Here is a 22,148-nt window from a genome sequence, read left to right on the forward strand (position 1 = left end):
GCAATGATAGTCCCAGAAGCAGTTCCTGCTCTCTGAAAAACAGAGGCGGACATTACACTTGCTGCATCGGGTATTACTACATCCTTTACTGCAGTGTCCTCTCGTTGTCTTGAGTGGAAAATGTCCAAATACATCGGAAGGGGGGTTTACACAGGATTTTTTTGGAATGGGGACCATTTGGACTCATGGATCATCTGAGGATGGTCTCACAGGCTTGTGTTGCCTGATGATGGTTGTCCTCGCTTTGTATTTTAGGGTGTTGTGTCCCCTCGGTTACAAAGGAAAATAATAAATGAATTTATATGTGTACCAGGCCCATCCTTAGGTACATGCTCAACCCTGGCTATATTTGGCATTTTTGTTACTGATCTTTCATATTTTTGAATGCTTTGTAATTGTTGCCAGAGCTTGAACCATGTCGTTTGACACTTTTGGTTAAGGGAGGTGACGTCACATCCAGGCTTTATGTCCACATACTGTATGCTGTGTGGTCAGTAGGTTCTTGGTTTTCTGGTCTGATTCTTCGTCACTTGCATCAGTGTCGTGGAAATCCATGTCCACATCACTCTCTCCGTTTTGGACGATAACAGTTAAATCCTGAAATGTGGGATATGTTCTAGCTTTCCTCTTTCTCTTCAACTCTTTCTTCTATTCCTTTTTTCCCCATTCACTTGAATGGGAAACTCTTTAACTCAAGTCTCAACTCATTCCACTTTGAACTTCAGGTACATTAATCTACTCACACCTAGAAACTTCATTCAACTTTAAAAACACTTTTGTCTACTTACTACTACTAATGCTTCTACTACTACTACTACTACTATTTATTCTACTATACACATAACAATTACTTATTTACTTACTTACTACTACTTCTACAACTACTAGTTATTCTTCTTCTACTACTTATTCCCCTTATTCTACTACTATTACTACTTCTACTACTACTTGTACTTCTATGACTACCTCTACTACAAATTCTACTTTTTTTTTATTCTTCCCAACCTTCTTCAGTTCATTTCAACGTTTTCACGTCAGTCTTTCTCCTTTCTGCCATCATTTCAACTTTTTAACACACATTTTGCACACACACACACAAGCATTTCAGTTTACAGATTCAGCAGATTTATCATTCACACTTAATTCTCTTCTGGAAATGCAAGTTGTCTGGTAATACAATAAAATATGCAATACAATATCAGGCCCAATGCTAGCATGTTCAATCATTTTTATTTCAAAGTTATAAAGTCAAATTTAAATTGTAGTTCCTCTCAAGACTTTTCTTTCAAAAACATAGATTTTAACTACTACTCTTACCCAACAATTATAAAACAAGCCCTAAATAAAATGTAGGCCATATTCTAGACAATCACTTCATAGGTTCATGTTCTAGACACTGTAATAAACACAAATGAAAATGAAGTATTTTACTTACTTTACTTTTACTGATGTATCTAGTCCAGGAAATTACCGTAAAGGGATGTTGCTTGATCAGAAAAGTGGAGATTGTGTGACTTCTTGACCTGAGGGGGGAACTTGTATACAAATGTGAGAACCAATCACAGTTTAGAAATAAACCATAGGACCAAACAATCATGTGAATGTGATTGTAATGTAGTTGTTAATACAACTATTAAGATATCCATATGTCAGGAAACTTCACCAACTATGACTTTTTCTATTTCTACAGAAGACATCAGGATAAGAGAATGATATTTTAACTATATTAAATTCTTGTTCTACCATTGTATAAAGCTGGAGCTTTGTCCACTCAAATAAAAATCCTCCTTTCTAATCCAATGCTTTTCAATATCATTTTTGAAAAAGTGCTCTTCATTAATCCTCTGAAAATGATTATCCTACACTCCAGGCTAGTATGTGACTCTCTAATGCTCTTGCAAAAAAAAGCTTGTAATGACCTGTATGTTATGTTGCTTCTCCTTATCATTTTCTGTTTTCCATGCAGCACTTCCATGTTGTGAAAAGTGCTCACAATTTTGTTTGTTTCTCACTAATAAAAAAAAAAAGCAGCCGAATTTTGTACTAGAAAATGACCAATACTCTGCAGACTGCCGTGGTTATTGTGAAGTAACGATTTCCGTGATAAGAGATCTGAGAAACAGTTGGCTCAAAATAAGTCATGCAGAAAAAAATACCAAAACTTCTTTGTCCAAAGACTTAAAACGCAGCTTTCATTTGGACGAAAAGTCTAAAGAACAGAACCTATGCATATGTGATCGTCTCCACCTATGGGTAGCCAAATCTTTAATCTATTGTTGTATGTTCTATAAATTTGTGGGTTTCATTTATTTCATTTTTACCTTAAAATTAAAGTGAACATTTTTGAGACCCAGGCAAATTCTGAAATTGTTCTTAATACATAATGTCTCCTTTTTTTTCAATCACTTTAGCCATCACTGCACAATTTTTTTTTTTACATTTTAATGAGATTTATTACTCTTATAGGCTGTTTCAAGTTTATACCTTTGCATTTTCTATCCCCTCTCAAAAGAGCAAATTGCATATGCACTTCTCATTGTTGAAAACAAATCAAAACAAAGGTATCGGACATACACAATAAAAAAAAAGGTGGTATAGTTTTTTATTAATATCTAACTGATTAGATTGAGCTGTACATCATGAATTTAAAACTAGTTTTTGTCGTTTTATTTTTGGTATCTAGTGTTATTGCTCAGGTGATAGCTGTATTTACAATATGTCTCTAAATGATTCTCTCTGTGTGGACATTCTTTCAACAGGCACATGGGTGACATTCGGAGGTCAGATCTCAGATGAGGTAAGCCGTCTCTTCTCATTACTCGCGACTCACAAGCAAATGATGCACTTAGTCATCTATTTTTTTAACGTCCATTAAAATGAACTCACTTCTCATCTTGTCTGCAAACGACAACAAAAGACACGTCAACATTATCATATCATGACATATTGCTATGACTGAATTCACTGTACATTGCTGCAGGCTTCAAGGATCTTCCACCAAGGACAAGTAGACCCTGATGAGTTGATTCACATTGAGTTCGCCTCGATCACTTTATTCCTCCAGCCTTGAGTCACAAATTTTCAAAGCTACGCAGCTCTTGAATAGAATACATTCATCGGTTAAATGTTTTGAACTAGTCGCCATTTGTGACAACGTTTCTTGATTCTGTTTTCAACTTCTCAAGTGTAAAAAAAAAAGCCTTGAAATGCTGTTCTTAAGTCTTCAAAGTCTCTTAAAAATATATTACATAAGTTTTTGTTCAAATACAGTTCATAATATAACCTTAAGCCTCATGTACTTTCCATGTCTGTCATGAGCACTTATGGGATTAAATTATTTGTACAAGGCGATGTTGGATAAAGTAACGAGAGATTTTAGTCTCATCCAAATGTTCCATTAATGTTACCATTGTTCAAAGGTTTCAGGAAAATGACGTGTGGATCCAACAAATCTCTTGTGAGGTTGCGAACCATGGCATTGAAGTATATTTGAAAACTGTGTTTTTACCAAACTGGAATTGGACACAAAGTTGAAACAAAACAATTCTACACAACAAAACAACAGGCATGATTGTGGCAGTTTCTATAAGGCTGAATCCTCATTTGACCACCATTGGTTTTGAGCCCAGAGACCCTAACGACTCAAATAAAGTCACCCATGTCCCAGAGGCTCAAATGTTTTGGATTCTGTACTGTGCAAAGTACATCACGGGACAAACTTCAAAGAGAAATTGGGGGGGAAATATAAGAAGTATAAATAATCTAGATAAATATATTGAAAATATAACTATATTTCTTGTATACATTGATGAAAATATAAATACAAGGATAATGAAAATATAAATGCAAGGAAGATTTAAAGGGCATCTAATGTGAAAACCCAACTCTCCTGACTTATTCACATGTTTTAAATGTAGAAGTCATCCTCTTCAAAATGCAGTAGGTCATTCATCATCACGTTGCTCCGTTTTGAGGTTATTACTTAATAAAGTTCTCTCGTCTGAAATCTCACCAAACGAGACTACGGTTTAAATTAAACACTCTGACGTCAAACTGGTGAAATGTCCTCCCCTAGAAGCCCCAAATCCGTTACCTACCTACATGTTAATCTTGAAACAAAATAAATATTTATGTAAACATGGTGAGAGTTACTTCTGCCTTTAGGTGTTTTTGTAATGTGTACACTAAGTAGCAAACCTTATTTTTATTATTTGTTTTTAATGTACAAAACAGGAGTTTTAGGGGTGAGTTTGAAATTTACGAGAGTCCTTCAATGCAACTCGTTTTTTGCGACCAATCAGAGCAGAGTGGGCGTGGTTGCTTGGACAAAACGGCGCATTTTAAGTGGGCGGGGCTTAAGCGTTTTTTCTAATGTAAATAGCTTTATTAAATAAGAGTTTTTGTGCAAAAAAGAAACATACTGATACTAATAGAGGTGTTAGAACAATTTAAGACACACTTTAATCTGCACATTATGTGCCCTTTAAAGCCCAAAAACAAACTTTCCTTTATTCTTTTGCATCACTACAGATTTGGAAAAAGCTTGATAAAGGGGCTCAAAAAGGCCTGAGACCTTGATCACTTGATGGTTCACAATGAAACCACTGAACCTTTTAGCCAGTGTACGAGTGTTTAATTAGTCAATTTGGGATTCAACCTTACATTTATTATACTATGCGATTTTGGCCATTGCTATAACTCACTTAATCCACTGAGAGTTTAAGATGAGTTAAGTTTGGCACCTTTAGCAATATAATCTAGCAACACAAACATGAGACACAAAAAGTTTCTATTTCAACGTATTATTTTTTGGAATGTATTTGCTTTATTTATGTACTACATTTTTGTCTTGCTTTGCAAAGTCTCAAAACGAGTCATTATGTACGTCTAAAAAATGAAAAATGAATTTTTATCCTACTTCAGCAAGATTTTTTTGCTTCTCACAGGTGGCCGAGCAGCTGATGACAATCGCCTATGAGAGCGGAGTCAATCTGTTCGACACAGCAGAAGTTTACTCTGGTGGAAAGTGAGTGAAATGTTCTGATCCTTCCCCTGACCGAGTGTTTTTCCATCCCTGCCCTCAGAGGAAACACTTTGTTAACAAGATTTAGCCCCAGATCAGGTCCCGCAGTCTGAAATGATTAGAATTCATTATGTTCAGCACCCAATAGAAGTTTAATGGTCTCGGACGTGATCTATGCAGGACACACTCGGGTCGGGTGTCGGTGAATGCTCATTTCACGGCTTGTGGTGCATTCCGAGCCATTCGTCTTCATCTTGTCTGATTTTTTTAATCATGGATGTTTTTTTTAAAAAGATCTAATCGCTTCTTATCTTTGGGCCCTTTCTTTTCTCAGAGCAGAGATAATCCTGGGAAACATCATCAAGAAAAAGTGCTGGAGGTAAAGTGCATGATATCGGGCTTGGTAATATTATTTCACACTATACATTTTTTTTTTCTTTTTTTTTTTTTTGATGGGAGCTTAATGTCTCTTTGGGAGCTGCTGTTAAACGCTCGCAGCAGTGAATGAACTGTTTTTTTAAGCAGTTCTTCCACCTCAGTCGGGGGAATTAGGCGTGCTTCAAAGAGTAGGAGGACAATACTGGTGGTAAATAAGGGCAAGAATATATTGAAAAAATGCATCTGAAGGGTAGAAAAGTTGAAAGAGGAGGTTTTGAAATCCAAAACAATACTTTCTTTATGTTCTATTTTATCACATTAACTGTTATAGCAACTGACTAAAATACATCTCCTGTGTCTTCCTGATCTTCTACTTCTTTAAGATCTACTCTACTACCGAAAGGGTGGTAATTAAACGGGTCAACAGTGAGGTTGGGATGGCAACTGCCTCTTCTCACCCCGTTTGAACTTCTTCATCCAGGCCAAAACTTTCTATTCAAGAAGTTTCTTTCTCCCTCATGAACACTGGCCGAACTCCCGCCAGCTCAGTTGTTTTATTCCTTTGATTTAACTCGAATATCTCTCCATAAGAAGAACACAAACCTCATCCAAGAACAATACATGAACAGGTCAAAGTCCACTAAAAGGATTGTGAGCGGTTGTTTCTCTTCTATGATGAAATATTGACCTTTAAGCGTGAACCCCATCTTTCAGTCTATGTCAGCTGAAATTGGCTCGAGGCCCCCTCGACTTCAAGAAGATGAATGATGTCAACAAAATGAAAGTGTAGGACTGAACACAGTCGTTTGTTCATTGACAGTTAATATGTCCAACATTTGGAACTAAATATTTCAGTGTATGGATTGTTTTAACAGAAATAGGAAGAATCTCAGGTGCTAATCTCCACTTCTATCATAGCACAGGTACAGTGATAATGTGAACAACCCTTATTTATTAATCTTTCAATCAATCCATTTTTTTATTTTTCATGTTTGCTCCATCTATGATTAAACTTTTTAATTAAAAGGTTTAAATGTATTTTAAGGGCCTATTGATTGCCATTCATTAAATACATGATTTGGGCATTTATTCTTTTTTTGATTTCACGGCTAGTGTGAAAAAAATGAACTACTACATCTTTAAGGTAAAAAAAATAAGAAAATATTGAATATATTGTGTTTCCTGCTTCATTTGAATATGTGCCCGACTGAAACAGACGAGTAACCAATCGAGTTATTATAATAAAGTTATCAACAGATAATAATACAGAAATAATACATTTATTTAAATGTGAAAGTTGAGTTGTTCTTTAAAATACATTTACCTTTGTGGTCAAGTGTTATCAAATAATCATTTTAAGCCCCTTCTTTCAACAATGTAAAACAATAAATATGTATATCACATGACCCTTACAGGCTCATGCCATTGGCCACTGGACTGGACACAAAACTGGGTTACGAAGGCCAAGTCAAATCTTTGACCCTAAAGACATCAGTAATATTTGAAATACCAGATTTCATTGCAGCTGCTACAAGAATCCACATCTTTCATAAACGTGAACATCTGAGATAATCCCTTCAATCTGAAAAGCATTTTCATATATTGTGTCTTTGTTTCCAGGCGGTCAAGTCTCGTGATAACCACAAAGCTGTACTGGGGAGGAAAGTAAGTGTGGGTGTGTTTGCATGTGTGTCCATCCAAGTGTGTGTAAAACCATGCATTTCCATCCTAATCAGCAATAAACTCCATGTCGTTTTCACTTCAGCACGCATAGCACGGCAGAGCATCAGACATTACAAAGGGTGATGCATAAATGCTTCAGCATTACATTGTACGCTTCCGCTCCGCTCGTATGTCTTCATCAGACTCCACGGCAAATTGCCAAAAGTCACATTTGTTTCAACTGTCATGCAGAGTTACTCGTCTCCGCCTTCTTTTTCAAAAAGCACCGGAGGAGATTGGCTGAATGTTTACTTCTGCTCTCTTCGCCTAATAGTACATTCCGCATGCTTAGTATATAATCACGACACAATATCAATGAAATATAAGTGAATTTGTTCACTTTCACCAGTCATGGTGACGTGTTAAGCATCTTATACTCGGGCTCGTCTCATCTGAGGAGGTACCAAAGATTGCTACCATAATGGCGAGATTGAAAAAAAAAAAAGCATTTTGGCATCTCTATATATTAATCAAATGTACATTTTAGCCAAAACACAAAGCTGACAAATCATAACTCAATCCATGAAAACTGACAATACAATACACAATACATAGCCTCTCAATATGTCAGTCAAAACAGAACTAGGTCTGCTGTTAATAACAGAATTTAGCCCCAATGTAATCGTTCCAAAACATAAGCCTACAGCTTACGACTGACAGAATGTTGACGCGATATAATTCAGACAACACACATGTTACGACTGACAAAATTTAGCCCCAAAATATTTCTGACAGAACATATCTCTTAAGTAAGTGTGGATGAAAACGAGTTGTACTTTATCAAAACGTGAAAAATAATTTTATATTGTACATATTATCATTATTATTTTATTTTGGTTTTCATTTCTTACCACCGAATCTGTTCTAAATAAAACCTAAAAAAACATAACATCCTTATAAATCATTTGAGAATTATTGATGGGAAGATAAGTACATTTTTTGGTTGTAAGAAATGGAAATGAATAGAAATAATCTGTACACAGTGACAAAAGTGGTCATAAATATGTAAGATCTAATGCAGAGATTTGCGTTAATAAAAATAATGTAGTATCTCCCTGAACATCTTTAAACCGGCATTCTATTGGGGAACTGAATACATTTATTATGGATGTTAATCTATAAAAGTACCTGCAGTTTGACTGAATAAAACATGTACTTAAAGTTTTATAAACACAAAACGATAAGAATAACAATTATTGAAGGCTTACATATGTATATGTATATGTATGAGGGAGGAGTACATGAATGAAGAGATGTTACACTCTATTTATTTATAGACCGGGTATGTGTTGTTTTTTAAGCACTTTGTGACCCTGGTCTGCGAAAAGGCTCTTTACAAATTAAAATGACTTACTTACTTATACTCACTTTAGAAAATACAACTAAAAGTGGAACGAAATACATTGATTGAATTGAAAAACTCTTTTGTTTTGTAGAGAGATAACCTTTTTCCTCATCTGTTCCAGGGCAGAGACGGAAAGAGGGCTCAACCGAAAACACATCATCGAAGGTAACAGCCTCATCATTGCATCCCCCCTTTCACACTCGTCTACTGTATCGTCTCCACTCTCCTCAGGAGAAGATTTACTGCTCATCGAGCCGATTATCCAAAGTCGCAAACACGCCGCCGTCTCTCCAGTTTATGGCGTTCACATGGGTGCTTTGGACGACGCTTGTTTCTTCTCTCATGACTTTTTTCTTCCCTAATTACTCACTTTTCACAGTCATTTGCTCTCTAACGGATTTGCCATCTGGTCCACGGCGCACTGCACCTCTCACGGTGACTCAGCTCTCTTGCAGATTATTAACATTCAGGGCAGCCTCTGCAACTTTCTTTCCCCAAACACGAGGGGGGGAGCGAGCCCCGGTGAGGGCCGGAGGAGAGGAAGCCGTGATTAGGACAGGAGTGTGAACAAAAGGTAGCGGAGCAATTCACCCGATCCACATTGCTGCAGTAGAGAAAGGCAGGGTGACCTCTGTTAGTGCAACTGTTGCCTTGTTATCTAACCAACTGTGGCCTCACACCGAGGTAAGCAATTGCTCACATACAGGCTCTTGCTTGGACGGACGACCCAGTGAACGTGATGCTATGAGGGTTGAGTTTAGAATGTAGAATTGACAAATTAATTAATAAATAATTATATATATACCTGTATGTATGTATATATATATATATATATATATATATATATATATATATCCATCCTTGCTTTTTTGAGTGGCACCATATGAGAAATTCAAAGAACGTTTTCCTTTAGGAAGTCGGAATCTGGAGCTCTGTCATCAGTCAGCTTGACACAAGTAATCCTGACAAAATATTATTGATCCGTGTCTCTCTTATAAGCCTTTCAGGCATGGAAGAAAACACTTTGTGATTCTTTTTGTGCACTCAAAATTGATCGCAGTCGAGTTCAAATGAGTGCCCGTGTAGGAACTTCAACACAACAAAGTGTGTGACAGTTGAGGGTCATCCGTTACATCTCACAAAAACTTCAAACAAAATGACTTGAAAAAGTCGTTTTAAAATCAAACAATGGCAGTTACAGTCATTTGGGGATATTATAATAATTCTGTACCCATTTCCCTGCATCTATTATCAACCAGTGAGGCGGACCAGAGCTCAGCGAAGCTTTTTCCTTTATGTGAGAGTTAAGATAATGTTCAGAGGTGACCGTGAGTTGAAGCGTCAGAGCGAAAAATCAGAAAGGTAGGAGTGCGGATGAGTGTTTTGTCGGACAGTCAGTCTCTCTCGTAGTGTTTTAGTTCTCAGGACTAGTTTTGATTATATTTATGGAATCTGTCCCATTTTGGTTCACGGTACTGATAAACTTCTATACGATGCAAATGCTCTCAAGCTGCAGCAAGTTATTGCCTATAATGTGTGTGTATGTGTGTCTTTGCCTCGACTTTCTCCAGTCTTGGTATTTTATGGTATCAGCTGAGGCGGTCTCACTGCAAGTCAGTTCACTATCTTTGGGTAGTCACTTAAAGCAGGCGTCCCCAACAACTCAATTAGGCCGAAAACAAGTTTATTGTTCACGTTATTTTCACGGACCAACCTTCAGATAAAAGCAACGATAACAAAATGGCATGGCTTGCAAAAAAAATGGAAATTAAGTGCATGAGAAACCGGCTCATCAAAACGCTGAACCAGCAGAAATCATGGACAGGTTTCTGTGTAATGGTCTAGTATAGAGTTTGACTAATTTTCGCAAATTTGCAGGATAATCTTTGAGTAAACGGGTGTAAAAAGTCACAAGCTAATGCTAGTGTCAAAATAAAACACATTTTATACAGAATAATTAATACCACAATGGTTCAATTATTTTTCTTTCTTTCTCTGCTGTCTGGTAACAAATGCTACATGGACCACGACCAGGTTCCTACTGAGTGGTTGAGGACCATTGTCCTAAAGATCAAGATTGTAAATGTAAAAGCAGACATTTTTTTTTCTCCCACCTCGAAAAGGTGCTCCGTCTTTTTCAAAGTTCAACAAATGTGTTGATTTAAGTGCGTCTTAAATAGATATTGGACCTCTATTGTATCATCAGTATGTGTCTGTTTGTACAAAATTTTCATTTAAATATTTACATTAGAAAATGTGCTTAAGCCCCCCTCCCTTAAAACAATGAGTTTTCTGGAGATTAAATCTTGTTTACCATAACCTTACCACCTCCAAGGAACTCAAACCGAGGCGTAATCCCAGTTGACTGGAGGAGGAGTGAAGCCATTATTAGGTCATAATGGACTTTGCTCTTGTAACCTCTCCTTTGCCGAGATTTCAGAAGGCGTAGAGCTTTATAAAGTAAAAACTTTAAAACATGGTCATTATGAGGAACTAACTGCATCTTAGAGCGGAAGACTTCAACATTTGAAACATGTGAGTAATTTAAGAGATTTAGTTTTCACATTATTTGCCCTTTAGGAGGAAAAATCAGCCTCAGAGCTTTATTATGATGGAAAACTTTAACTTAAGAACAAGGGTTATTGTCATATCACCCTTTAGGTTTCACATAGAAAGTCTTGATATATATTCTACATTTATCAATAATTTAAATGGAGAATATAATTGCTAAAAGATCTTGTTAAAATATATATATTGGAGCGACAATTTTATTTAAATGAATACAATAAATTGAATACAAATTAAATATAAACATGAATACAAAATAGAAAAAAATATTATTGCTTCATCTGCCACCTCCGCAACCCAAGCAGATGCTGATGTGTTTCATATGAATAACGAGATTTTTTAGCAATTTTCCTCCGCTTGTCTCTTTGAATTCAGGCTGATACAAGCTAGTTAACCTTGTTACCAGCTGCTGGAGGCAACATGTTAGACTGATACTGAACGAATGACCGGAGTAGCTCCACTGTCAGATGCAACATCTTTTATATCAGACCCAAAAATAGATGCAGAGAAAACGGGCTCTAATCCACAATACAGCAGAATCGCATGTGATGACACTGCAGCCTCCGACTCGCGGGTGTTCCTCTGGCTGTGAGAGAAGTGGTGACAGAGGAAGTAATGAGTGGAAGCCAGTGCTGGGATTATAGCGTAGTGATGTGTGTTATGTGATGCTAATTGTCTGCGCACAACAACAACGTTCTTAGAAACATGAGTCTTCTTTCCCTGCCTCACTTTTTACTCTACTGCTGTTCTTCGTGGCAGACCCCAGTGTTTGCCTTTCATCTTTCATCCATCACTCCCTCCATGTGAACGGGGGACACTCGGTTGCCATCTCTCTTCTTCCACCCAAACATGTGCGATGGAAGCGGAAAGCTGAGAGAGACAAGAAGGCAGCGCGTGACCTTTTTGTCTGAGCTCTCGTCTCTCCGATCATCTTCGCCGCTTTCAATTGTCTCATCCATTCGTGTTGAAAAGAGGAGAGTGATTTTACAGATAATTCCAGGAAAATATTTCTTCACAACATATCATCATTCATTATTTCCTTACATTTACACATGAGGGATTTCCTTTGATCTGGGTAAAGTGCGACTCGGGGGCAACAAGAGTTTATTTTTTCTGTCGCTATTTACTTCCAAATATCGTTTTTTTTCTTCATTTTCTTGAGATAAAATATCTTAGATATTTTCTTCATAAAATCCGAGGGTTTTTCTTATGTCATATTTGTATCTTTTGCCCACTTTGAACAAAAATTAAATAAATATAAAATGAAACGGTATGTCGTAAAACTACAATATAATATCGTGGATTGATAACGTTCCCCCCCCCAGCATATTACTTACTCTTGTCTTATGGCTTCCTGACCACTTAAAACAGTCGCAGTTTATTGGAAAACTACAACCTAACATATTGAATTCTGAAAAATAAGAATTCCCTGGAAAGTTCTTCACAAAGTAGTACCCAACAATTAAAATGTCATGTTAGTATATTTGTTTGTTAATAAATCATACATTTCTGTATAAATAAATAATTTTCATTGAAAAATGATGACGAGTGCCAAGGTCTTAAGCAGATACATTTGCTATTTAATGTATTTAATTTGCTTGGTAGGTTTAGATTATTTTTTTTGTAATATTTTTAATTGAATGCTTATCTAGACGATAGCAGTGCCAGCTGCAGTCAATCTGAAACTTTCTAAAGTGTCCCAATTTGACATTCAATATGATTGTTTTTTACACCTATGATAAAAAATTAAACTTAAAATAATCTATTATTTCAGGTAAATTCAAATATGATTATTTAATATATAATATTGTAGCGACCAGTTTTGTTGGCACCATAAGTAAGGAGGGTGCATTAATCATTGGCTCCCACTGAGTTTTATTGTGTTGAAGTTTTCTCAGTTTTCATCAGTTATTTAGTAAATATTTTATTAATTTAAACATATATATATATATATATATATATATATATATTTATATAGCTTTTATTAGTATAACTTGTTTTTTTTAAGTTAAGTTACTGTATTAACCCTTGTGTTGTATCAGGGTGAAGGTGACTTGAAGGCCTGAAAACAAATGTGTTTGTGGTATCCCTTATGTTGTCATTGGGTCAAGGTGAACGACCTGTGTGGCATGAAACACATTTGTTTTCGGGTCACCTCCCCCAGAGGATTAAAAACTTTTTTATTTATTTATATTGCGTGTCACTTTTAAGTACTATTTTTCAGTCTATTCAAAATTTTGATCCTGTTGGACTGTTTTTGTTTTGCCGTACAGCTTTTCCTCGGATAATCCTTCCTTGCATCCACATTCCCGAACAAAAAAAGGTGTCAGCTTCACCTTATTAAACCCCGGCTCATGAAACAAAACACCTCTGAGAATTTCCAGATTAAGCTCCATGTAGGAGAAGTGCTCCACATTCAGAATTCCCACATGGGATTTCACACTCCTCTGTCTTTCAAACGAGACGTGTATTATTGTCTTTGTATAACGTTGTTTGGTGACACCATCTGTCCGCTTGAGCCACGACCGACCGAGCGCAGATCCACGTGTGAGCCGGATCAAAATATCTGGGTGGAAAGATGCAGCTGGCGGCCCGAGTCACATGTGGCAACTTGTCACTTTGCCATGTTGTTGACCTTAAATTTTCCCGCAGACTTCATGTGATGAGAGTTTGCTCCTGTCTCCCCCCTCAGGTCTGAAGGGCTCCCTCCAGAGGATGCAACTCGAGTATGTCGACGTGGTTTTCGCCAACCGCCCCGACAGCAACACTCCCATGGAGGGTAAGTGATGATGAGCAGAGGGTGGGAAATGATGGGTCCAGTCGATGTTTGTTCCGTAACATAAGAAGGTGAGACTTCGTCGCTGTAGTGATGTCCTTAGCGGTCGGGTGACCTCTGACTTTGACTGAGGGGGGGATTATCATTGTCTGACACACACTTCTCAACTAATCTGACAAGTTCAGCCTCTTTCTATTTCCATCCCTCTCTCTCTCTTCCTCTCTGTGGGATCAGCGGTCTCTACGGGGTCTCCGAGAGGCACCCGCTCCCAGCCGTCCCTGTTCCTCAGAAGCAGGATTATCGCGGCTCCCCTGAGGGATGCTGGGGTATTTTTGGGGGCTGGTTAGATATCGAGTGCTCAGTTGCTTCAACATTGCTTCAGCACTTTTCTATTACCAAACTGAGTTCCTTCATCACACTTCAGACCCTCAGCAAGAAGCTTGGGTACTTTTCGCACTCCTTCCCATTTACCCCTTTTCTTCAGTGGACTGTGGGAGGCCAATCTGTCACACTTACTGTCCTCGGGTCCTGCTGGTCTGCCTGGTCAGCTCGGCTCAATCACATGCTCCACACAATAATAAACTCTCCCGTGTATTAAAAGAAAATGAGAAATGCTATAATGTTTTTTGTTGTGTGTCCTTAATGACACTCGCTGAGTGAGGATTTACTCCATAAAGTTCCTATCACATATGAAATACATGCAATAGTTAACTAGAGGGTTGCAAACACACGTTAATTAGTCAAACCTGAATTAAGCTCCATAGTTAAATAGTAATTCTGTTTTACATTACTAGTTTATTAGGCTGAAAATAGTACTAGTGAACTAATGATGGTCAATATGGCTACTAGTAAACTAGTTTAAGTCTTGTTTGCTTAACTAGTGAACTAGCTGGTTCCAACATGTTTACTAGTGAACTAGTAACCGTAAGACAGTTACTAGTTCACTAGTAACCCCATCATTGGCTAGTGATAGACAAACAGCAAACACGTTTACTCGTATAGTAGTTGGTAGTGCCTGTCCTTATATTTGTGGTATCCAAAAATGTTAGCTTGTTAACAAGTTCATTCTTCCTTTTCATTACTAGTTAACGAGTTAACATGTTTATTGTGAATGCTCACTAGTCAAAGGAAAAGTGATCCAACTAGTTAATCCCAAATGCTGAATAGTGAATTAGTTCAAGCTAAACCATTAACAAGTTTTCACTAGTGAGCATTTTTGATTCACTGTTAACCACGACAATCATTGGGTTACGAATAGTGAACTAGTGAGCATCCACAATATTAAACGTGAACTACTTGACTAGTAATGTCAATGACACATTTACTTGTTAACTTGCTTTTTTGGACCTCACGTGTTAACTAGTAGGGTCAGAAAACTCTATTCAACATGTAGAACGTCTATTACTAGTTACTATTTCACTAGTCAAATGAAGAAGTACCTTACTAGTTAACTAGTAAATACCATATTCCAGTAGTGAACTAGTTCAAGCTAAACAATCTTTGTTAACTAGTAAGGTCAGAAAATGCAGTACTAGTAAACACGTACACCATAAATTACTAGTTAATAGTTCACTGGTCAAATGAAGAGATACCTTACTAGTTAACTAGTAAATGACAAATGTTCAAAAGTGAACTAGTTCAAACTAAACCATCATCAACTAAACTTGTAGTAATTCAACTGTGCAATTGTTCACTAGTGAGCATCCACAATATTAAATGTGAACTACTTGACTAGTAATGTCAATGAAGCATTTTCTTGTGAATTAGCTAGTCAAATAAAACATTTACCTTGTTAGTTAATTAGTAAATTACAAATGTTCAGTAGTGAACCAACTCAAGATAAACCATCAACGAGTAAACCTGCAGAAGGAATGTTCACTAGTAAGTGATTGTGACTTCATTCACATCATTCAGAGCACAAACGGTAATAGTCGTTTCAAATTGAACATTTGGACCAGTGAGGACAATAAGATGTGGAGCAAAATACATAGTTGAACGTAACACCAGAGCCATAAATAAACACACACGTTGTGAATACCTACACAATAGGAAGTCTTTACCTCATGTGACCTGACACGCTAACGTACACACCTTAAGGTTTCACAGCTGTTCTCCAAATGGTTCATTAAAAAAGGCAAAAATGTTGACATGTTTGAAGTAAACATGCGTTTGTGCAAAATGAAAATATAAAATGTTTCATTCAATTTGACTCTACTGTGGAATGAAATTTTGGCATATTATTTTAAAAAGAATTACAATTAAAGAAAAAATGTAAGTGTCACCTAGCAATGCTCAAACCTAACAATAATACCGGTAACAAATTTCATTTTATTTGGTCTTTTATTTTTTTGAGTGTTTTATAATGTTTATAATGTCCTGTGTGTTTTGTAATGTTTGTTTTTTTTATAATTGTTTTGCAATCTCTTAGAGGTTCTCAATCAGTTAAACGCTATTCAAGTAAATGAGAAACTCTTTCTAAATTCACCATCAAAATGTAATCATCCATTACATTAACTATAATCATTGTGGAAATGAAAATGAAATGAAATGCGTATTTGAATAGACGTGGCTGAGTTGATCTCCTGCGGGTTTAATACACTCACATATATAAGTCTGTTAATATTAATCCAGGTATTATTGTGCTCTTGTGACTTCAACAGTCACCCTGGGGCATAAAAAGGCAATGTTCAGGGCCTTCAGTCTCATCTCTATTTACAATCCATCATTTGGTACGTCCCGTTTTAAAAACCTGCATTATTAAAAGGACTTAAATGGGGCAGCATTGAGGATCAGTCCTCTGTCTGTTCTGTTCTTCGGTGCTTTTGTGAGTTTCCATTAGTAACTTAGGTAACGTCCAACTGTCAAAAAATAAACTGAGGTTAAGTGGTGACAAAAGCCTAAACAATAGGACTTTAAATCATGTTTCTGGCTCCCCCTCTGTTAGTACAGTGTAACAGCAGTGTCCTAAATTCTCAGTTTGACTGTTGCCAATTTCTTATATGATTACTTGTTTGTAAAACTGGAAAAACTCTCTTGTTACCCGAAGTAGCTGGGATAGAATCCCTGCAACTCTATTCAGGGATTAATTAGAAGAAAATTAGTGAATGTATTTTTCCAGTTTAACCTTTTGAGAACTGAGATTTTTATTTCCATGTCTCATAACAGGTTTAATAACTAAAGTTGTCACTTAAGAAACAGTGTATTTGCTTATTATAACATAGCTTTGATATAATTTATTACTACTTTTAAACTGGTTAATTTTTTACAAGCCTGATCGATTGTTTCAACGTTTTATTTAGTAGCTGCTCTAGGAGTCTTTTCCTGACATTCCAGCCACTGTTTTTTTCATTGGTGTTGGTGTATTGTGTCATATCAACACAAAAGAATGTCAGTAGAGTTCTAAAATGAGACTTAAGTAAATGAGGGACCGTGGTGCTCAAAAAATAAAATGCATCATCATACAAGACCAACATATTTTTCTAGTAAAAATGATTAAACCCTTCTTTAGACGTCTTCTTTTTTAAGTTTAAACATTTGTTCATCACTAACTGAAAGCCTCACAATGCTTTGCGACAGTAAATCTCTTTTAACAAATGATTTACACTCAAAGCTAATTTTTATTTATGATCAAACATGGTCAGAGAAAAACAGACTGTTTGGTCCCTGATTCATATTGTATTTCGATTAAGTATCTACTCTCTGATTACATCTGTCACTTCTGCTTTATAAGAAACTAATGTCTATATTTGTTAGCAGTCACTGTTAATCCTCATGATTCTCTGTGACACTAAGAAATGACTTGGCCTTAATTGTTATAGACATCGTAGAGATGTGAAGTCTGGATTAAACGACCAGATAAGATGAAGATAAGGACCAGCCTCTGAAGTGACACGTATCCAGGTGTTAAGTCTGGAAAACTAGATCGATAGCTTTGCCGCTCGGACCCCTCATCAATTACAGCGAGTCCCCCTGCAGTGCCGTTTATCGATTTGCCGCTCGCATGTCGCCACTGGGGACATCCAATAAATATACATTTCAGGGCGAGTGTGTGACCTGTTTGTTTTGTTTGTCACCAGTCAATGCTTTTTTTCTCCTGAATAATGGCTGCTGGCTAAATGTCACTGAGTTTCCGTGGAACAGAAAAGGGAGATTGATGGAGGCAGTGAGGGGTTTGACACAAATATTCTCATTAATTGATCATTATTTTACTGCTAAATTGTCTATAGATCGATTTTGTGTGTCGATATTCAACTTGTAGGAATTCAAATGGACTTCTTGTTACTCTGTAAATGATCTGACATTTCATCAACCCTCACAGATACCTCAATCCAGGCTTGTCCGAACACCTGTCGCTGGGAATCAGTTGTCACCCTTCAGCGGATTATACATGTATTCATGAGCTCCTGACCAGTGTCTTCCTCCACGACTCACTTTTTCTTTCCAAAGCCACTATTCCAAACTCTTGCTTCACTTCGCTCCACTTTGAGCAGATGTAGTGTGACTTCTCCATCCTCCCACCGGCTTCACCCACCCACTCGCGCACACACACAAACACACACAAACACGCACACACACACACAAACACGCACACACACACACACACACACGCACTCTTAAGCTCTCACTGGGATATTTTAGCCTAGAGAGATTTTCAAATGAATAGGAATCACTTGGTAAATCTCTCTTTCTCTACTCACCTCCTCAACTATCAAAAATAATTGGTTCAATGATCATTTTGGAGTCTTGTTCTACAGATATGCCTGATTCAATTAAAAAAAAAGAATTACATCTATTAGAGGACTGAGTAGAGGAATTCAACTTTACTGCAGTTTGACAGAAGAAAAATGAGTATATTTATATATAAATACCCCTATAAACTGCCAAAGTTCAAAACTTGATCTTCCTTAATAGAGATTTTGACCTGAATAACAAGTTGATTTTCTAGCAGCTGCGTTATAAAATTAAACGGTGATTCTGTTATTATATTAAAAATAAGAAGAGCTATAGTGAATGTTTGGCGCCCTCTAGCGTAATTCTGACTTTACTCTGAACCCGCAGAAATAGTTCGAGCCATGACGCACGTGATCAACCAGGGGATGTCCATGTACTGGGGGACGTCACGGTGGTCCGCTATGGAGATCATGGTGAGTCATAATAAGAGATGGTCGTGCGTGAAAATATCTTCTTAAATTCCCGGGGTGTCCAACAGGAGGCGTATTCCGTGGCCCGGCAGTTCAACCTGATTCCTCCGGTGTGTGAGCAGGCCGAGTATCACTTCTTCCAGAGAGATAAAGTAGAATCCCAGCTACCGGAGCTCTACCATAAGATCGGTGAGAGGTTTCTTTGTTGGTTGGCCTGAAGACTCGAGGTTATACGTTTAATATCCTCCCACAGGTGTGGGCGTGGTCTCCTGGTCTCCCCTGGCCTGTGGCATCATCACCGGGAAGTATGAAAACGGTGTCCCGGAGTCTTCTAGAGCAGCCATGAAGGTTTGAGATGACATTTTTTTAATTGACACAAGAGGATTGACCCGATGGCTCTGCTGTGGTTCTAACCAGCCGTACCAGTGGTTGAGGGACAAGGTCACGAGCGAGGACGGGAGGAAGCAGCAGGCCAAGCTGAAGGAGCTGGCTCACATCGCCGAGAAGCTGAGCTGCACGCTGCCTCAGCTGGCCATCGGTACGACACAATGTGACGCGTCTGAGGTCGAGATGATTTGCAGTCTGTGCAGACACCGGCGCGCTCGTGGAGATGTGATTAAAGAAAAAAAGTGTGTTTTGGATGTTAGAAAGTAGATCATTGAAGGAAGATCTTGATCAAAGGAGTGTATCAAAGCGTTTCTTGAGTCTTAAGTCAGATCTTGACCCAAATTAACTCAATTTATTTATCTTAATCTCATCTCCTACTTCACATCAGTTTATCAATATATACTGTATATATATAAATATTTTTTATGTTTTTATACAGTTGTACACTTTCGGTCATACGCAATTTTTCTCTTGTATACATTAAACACGAACAATCGTAGCATGTTAAATCGTAGTATGTCCTTTAACCAGCAGCTTTTTCCACCAGGCTGTCAGGAGAATAAACTCCCTCCCTGTCCTACCATCATTCCTGCATTAACTTTGTTTTTTGTTGATATTCTTTTTATTAGTGGATTATTTAAGTTTTTTTGATTATGTATTTTATTTATTTTATATTTAATGTCCTTTCATTGTTTACTTCATGTTTTGCATCGTGGGTCTGAGAGGACCACAGTTTCATGTATGCATGTATGTCTTGATACATGTATATTTGACAAATAAAAGAACTTGAACTTGAATGTTCAACTACGATCAAAAATTTTGTAATCAAATTGTAAATAGTAATCAGAAACTTTTATTGCAAGTGTTGTAAACACAACATAGGATTTTTTTTGGCAGAACAGAATAAAAGAATGAGATAAGAAGATAAAATAAAATAAGAAATAGATTTGCTTACAATTGTCACTGATCTACTTAGATGTTGAATTTTTGTTAATTGATTTATATTTGTAGGTGCTGAGACTTAACTTGTTTACAAAATATTTTCATCTCCTTTTAAAATATCACCTCTTCCTTAATATCTGAGATTCACACTTTAACCTGCAGATCATTCTCACCCTACGGAACCACTGAATTCAAATTTCAAAAGTCAAACTCTATTTGTATTCTGTACAGATGTTTCTATGGCCTTCTTCATTCCAAATCAACTCATCCTAAATTTTTGGAGGACATCCGCCCAACCTGGGAGCTGTGAATTTGTCACATCCACATTAAAACGAAATATTAGGGAAAAAGTAAAATTGTCATTCAAAATGTGATATAAAATACAAAGTTAAATATCACTGGCACTGTTGTAGCTCTTTAAAAAGGATGTATTTGTTCATGGACTTTTCATGTATTTTCTATTACTCATTCCTTCATGTATTTTATTTATATTCCTAAATGTATTCCAACTGTTCATCAGCCTGGTGTCTGAGGAACGAAGGAGTGAGCTCAGTGTTGCTGGGATCCTCAAATCCAACCCAATTAACGGAAAACCTGGGAGCAATTCAGGTGAAAACCCCCCGTCCGTCAAATCAAGACGAATGTGTGATAATCTAACGGGGCTCCATCCTTGTGCGTCTGACCTGCAGGTGATCCCAAAGATGACGGCAGGAATCGCCTCCGAAGTGGATCATATACTTGGGAATCGGCCCCACAACAAGCGGGATAGCCAACACTAGACCAGTTGAGAAAAGCCAAACCCTCACAGCCATAGCACGGTTTAGTGCCCATCCGTCTTTGCTTGAAAGCACGTATGAACCTGTGAGTGCGTAACGTGTTCTGCTTGGCTCCTAGTGTGTACAAAGATCAGCCAGTATTCCGATTTATTTAGTGAGCTACTCGACAAAACATGCATGCAGCAGTTATGACAAACGGTCACAAGACTTTGGGTAACAGGGGAAGATGTTAATGGTCACTTAAAAGATCGACAAAAGGTTGGATCAGGCGAGTCGGCTCATTCTAGCCTCGTACTACAGACCTGCCAGTCATAGCAGAGTCGACCGATATTACATATCTAAGATAAGGTGCATTAGATAATATCCAGTATAGTTAAATCTGCCTTAATAGTCTAATCAAGATGTAAAATTACAAGCTAGCGCACATCATCGCGGTAAAAAATCTAGTTCTGTATTCTATCAGAGAGGACCTAGTTCAACACATGTGTTATGACTGTTATACATCTGAATTCATTAGTGTGTCACAAATGAGTCCGTTTGTACAGTTTCCTCATGTTTTTCCTGTGGTTTAAATGTACAACTGTGTAGTCTCATAGTCCCGCTGACTACAATTGAAATTGGCCGTGATTTCGTGAAAAAGGTGATGAGATTCAAATAAATTAAGACTCACTGGTTTGTCCTGTAAACATGATAAAGATTAATCGAGAAAGTTTCCGTCGTTTAGTTTTAAAACTAATGAATGGTTAATTTGTCAAATAAAAGGGACGCGTGGATCTGGAGGTTTTTGCATCTTTTTATGTATTTAAAATCCAACTGAGACGCCCACAGAATATGACAATGTTATGCTGTCTTTGTTCATCTGTGAATTCTGGTATTTGTTACCAGATGTGTACATACAAATAAAGAGCTTATAATTGAAGTTGTCCATGTGATGCTTTTAGATATTTATAGTTTACCTTTTTGACAGATTCAAAGGTATTTAAAGATGAGCAATATAACTAAAATCAATTGTATGTTTTTTTTTTAGTATTTTTTTTTAAAGTACTTGTTCGAAAATTACTGTTTTGGGATATACAATTTCTATATCGTC

At 37.2% G+C, this 22,148-nt stretch overlaps 1 protein-coding gene across 3 annotated transcripts in view; it reads left to right on the forward strand.

The window, feature by feature from the left end:
* kcnab1b (potassium voltage-gated channel subfamily A regulatory beta subunit 1b) overlaps window positions 1-21,977 on the forward strand; it is a 48,603-nt gene extending 26,626 nt beyond the window's left edge. For all 3 annotated transcript variants that reach the window (XM_087810516.1, XM_087810517.1, XM_087810515.1), the window contains exons 4-15: window positions 2,760-2,797; window positions 4,947-5,026; window positions 5,358-5,402; window positions 7,022-7,066; window positions 8,590-8,633; window positions 13,729-13,815; window positions 18,871-18,956; window positions 19,022-19,142; window positions 19,207-19,301; window positions 19,371-19,491; window positions 20,803-20,891; window positions 20,972-21,977. In XM_087810516.1, coding sequence (XP_087666642.1) covers window positions 2,760-2,797; window positions 4,947-5,026; window positions 5,358-5,402; window positions 7,022-7,066; window positions 8,590-8,633; window positions 13,729-13,815; window positions 18,871-18,956; window positions 19,022-19,142; window positions 19,207-19,301; window positions 19,371-19,491; window positions 20,803-20,891; window positions 20,972-21,061 — 941 coding nt within the window. In that variant the 3' untranslated portion in view covers window positions 21,062-21,977. The remainder of the gene's footprint in view (window positions 1-2,759; window positions 2,798-4,946; window positions 5,027-5,357; window positions 5,403-7,021; window positions 7,067-8,589; window positions 8,634-13,728; window positions 13,816-18,870; window positions 18,957-19,021; window positions 19,143-19,206; window positions 19,302-19,370; window positions 19,492-20,802; window positions 20,892-20,971) is intronic.
* Window positions 21,978-22,148: the final 171 nt, after the last annotated feature.

The sequence above is a fragment of the Callionymus lyra genome, chromosome 16 (genome assembly GCF_982586985.1).
Source record: "Callionymus lyra chromosome 16, fCalLyr1.hap1.1, whole genome shotgun sequence".
NCBI classification, from domain to species: Eukaryota; Metazoa; Chordata; class Actinopteri; order Syngnathiformes; family Callionymidae; genus Callionymus; species Callionymus lyra.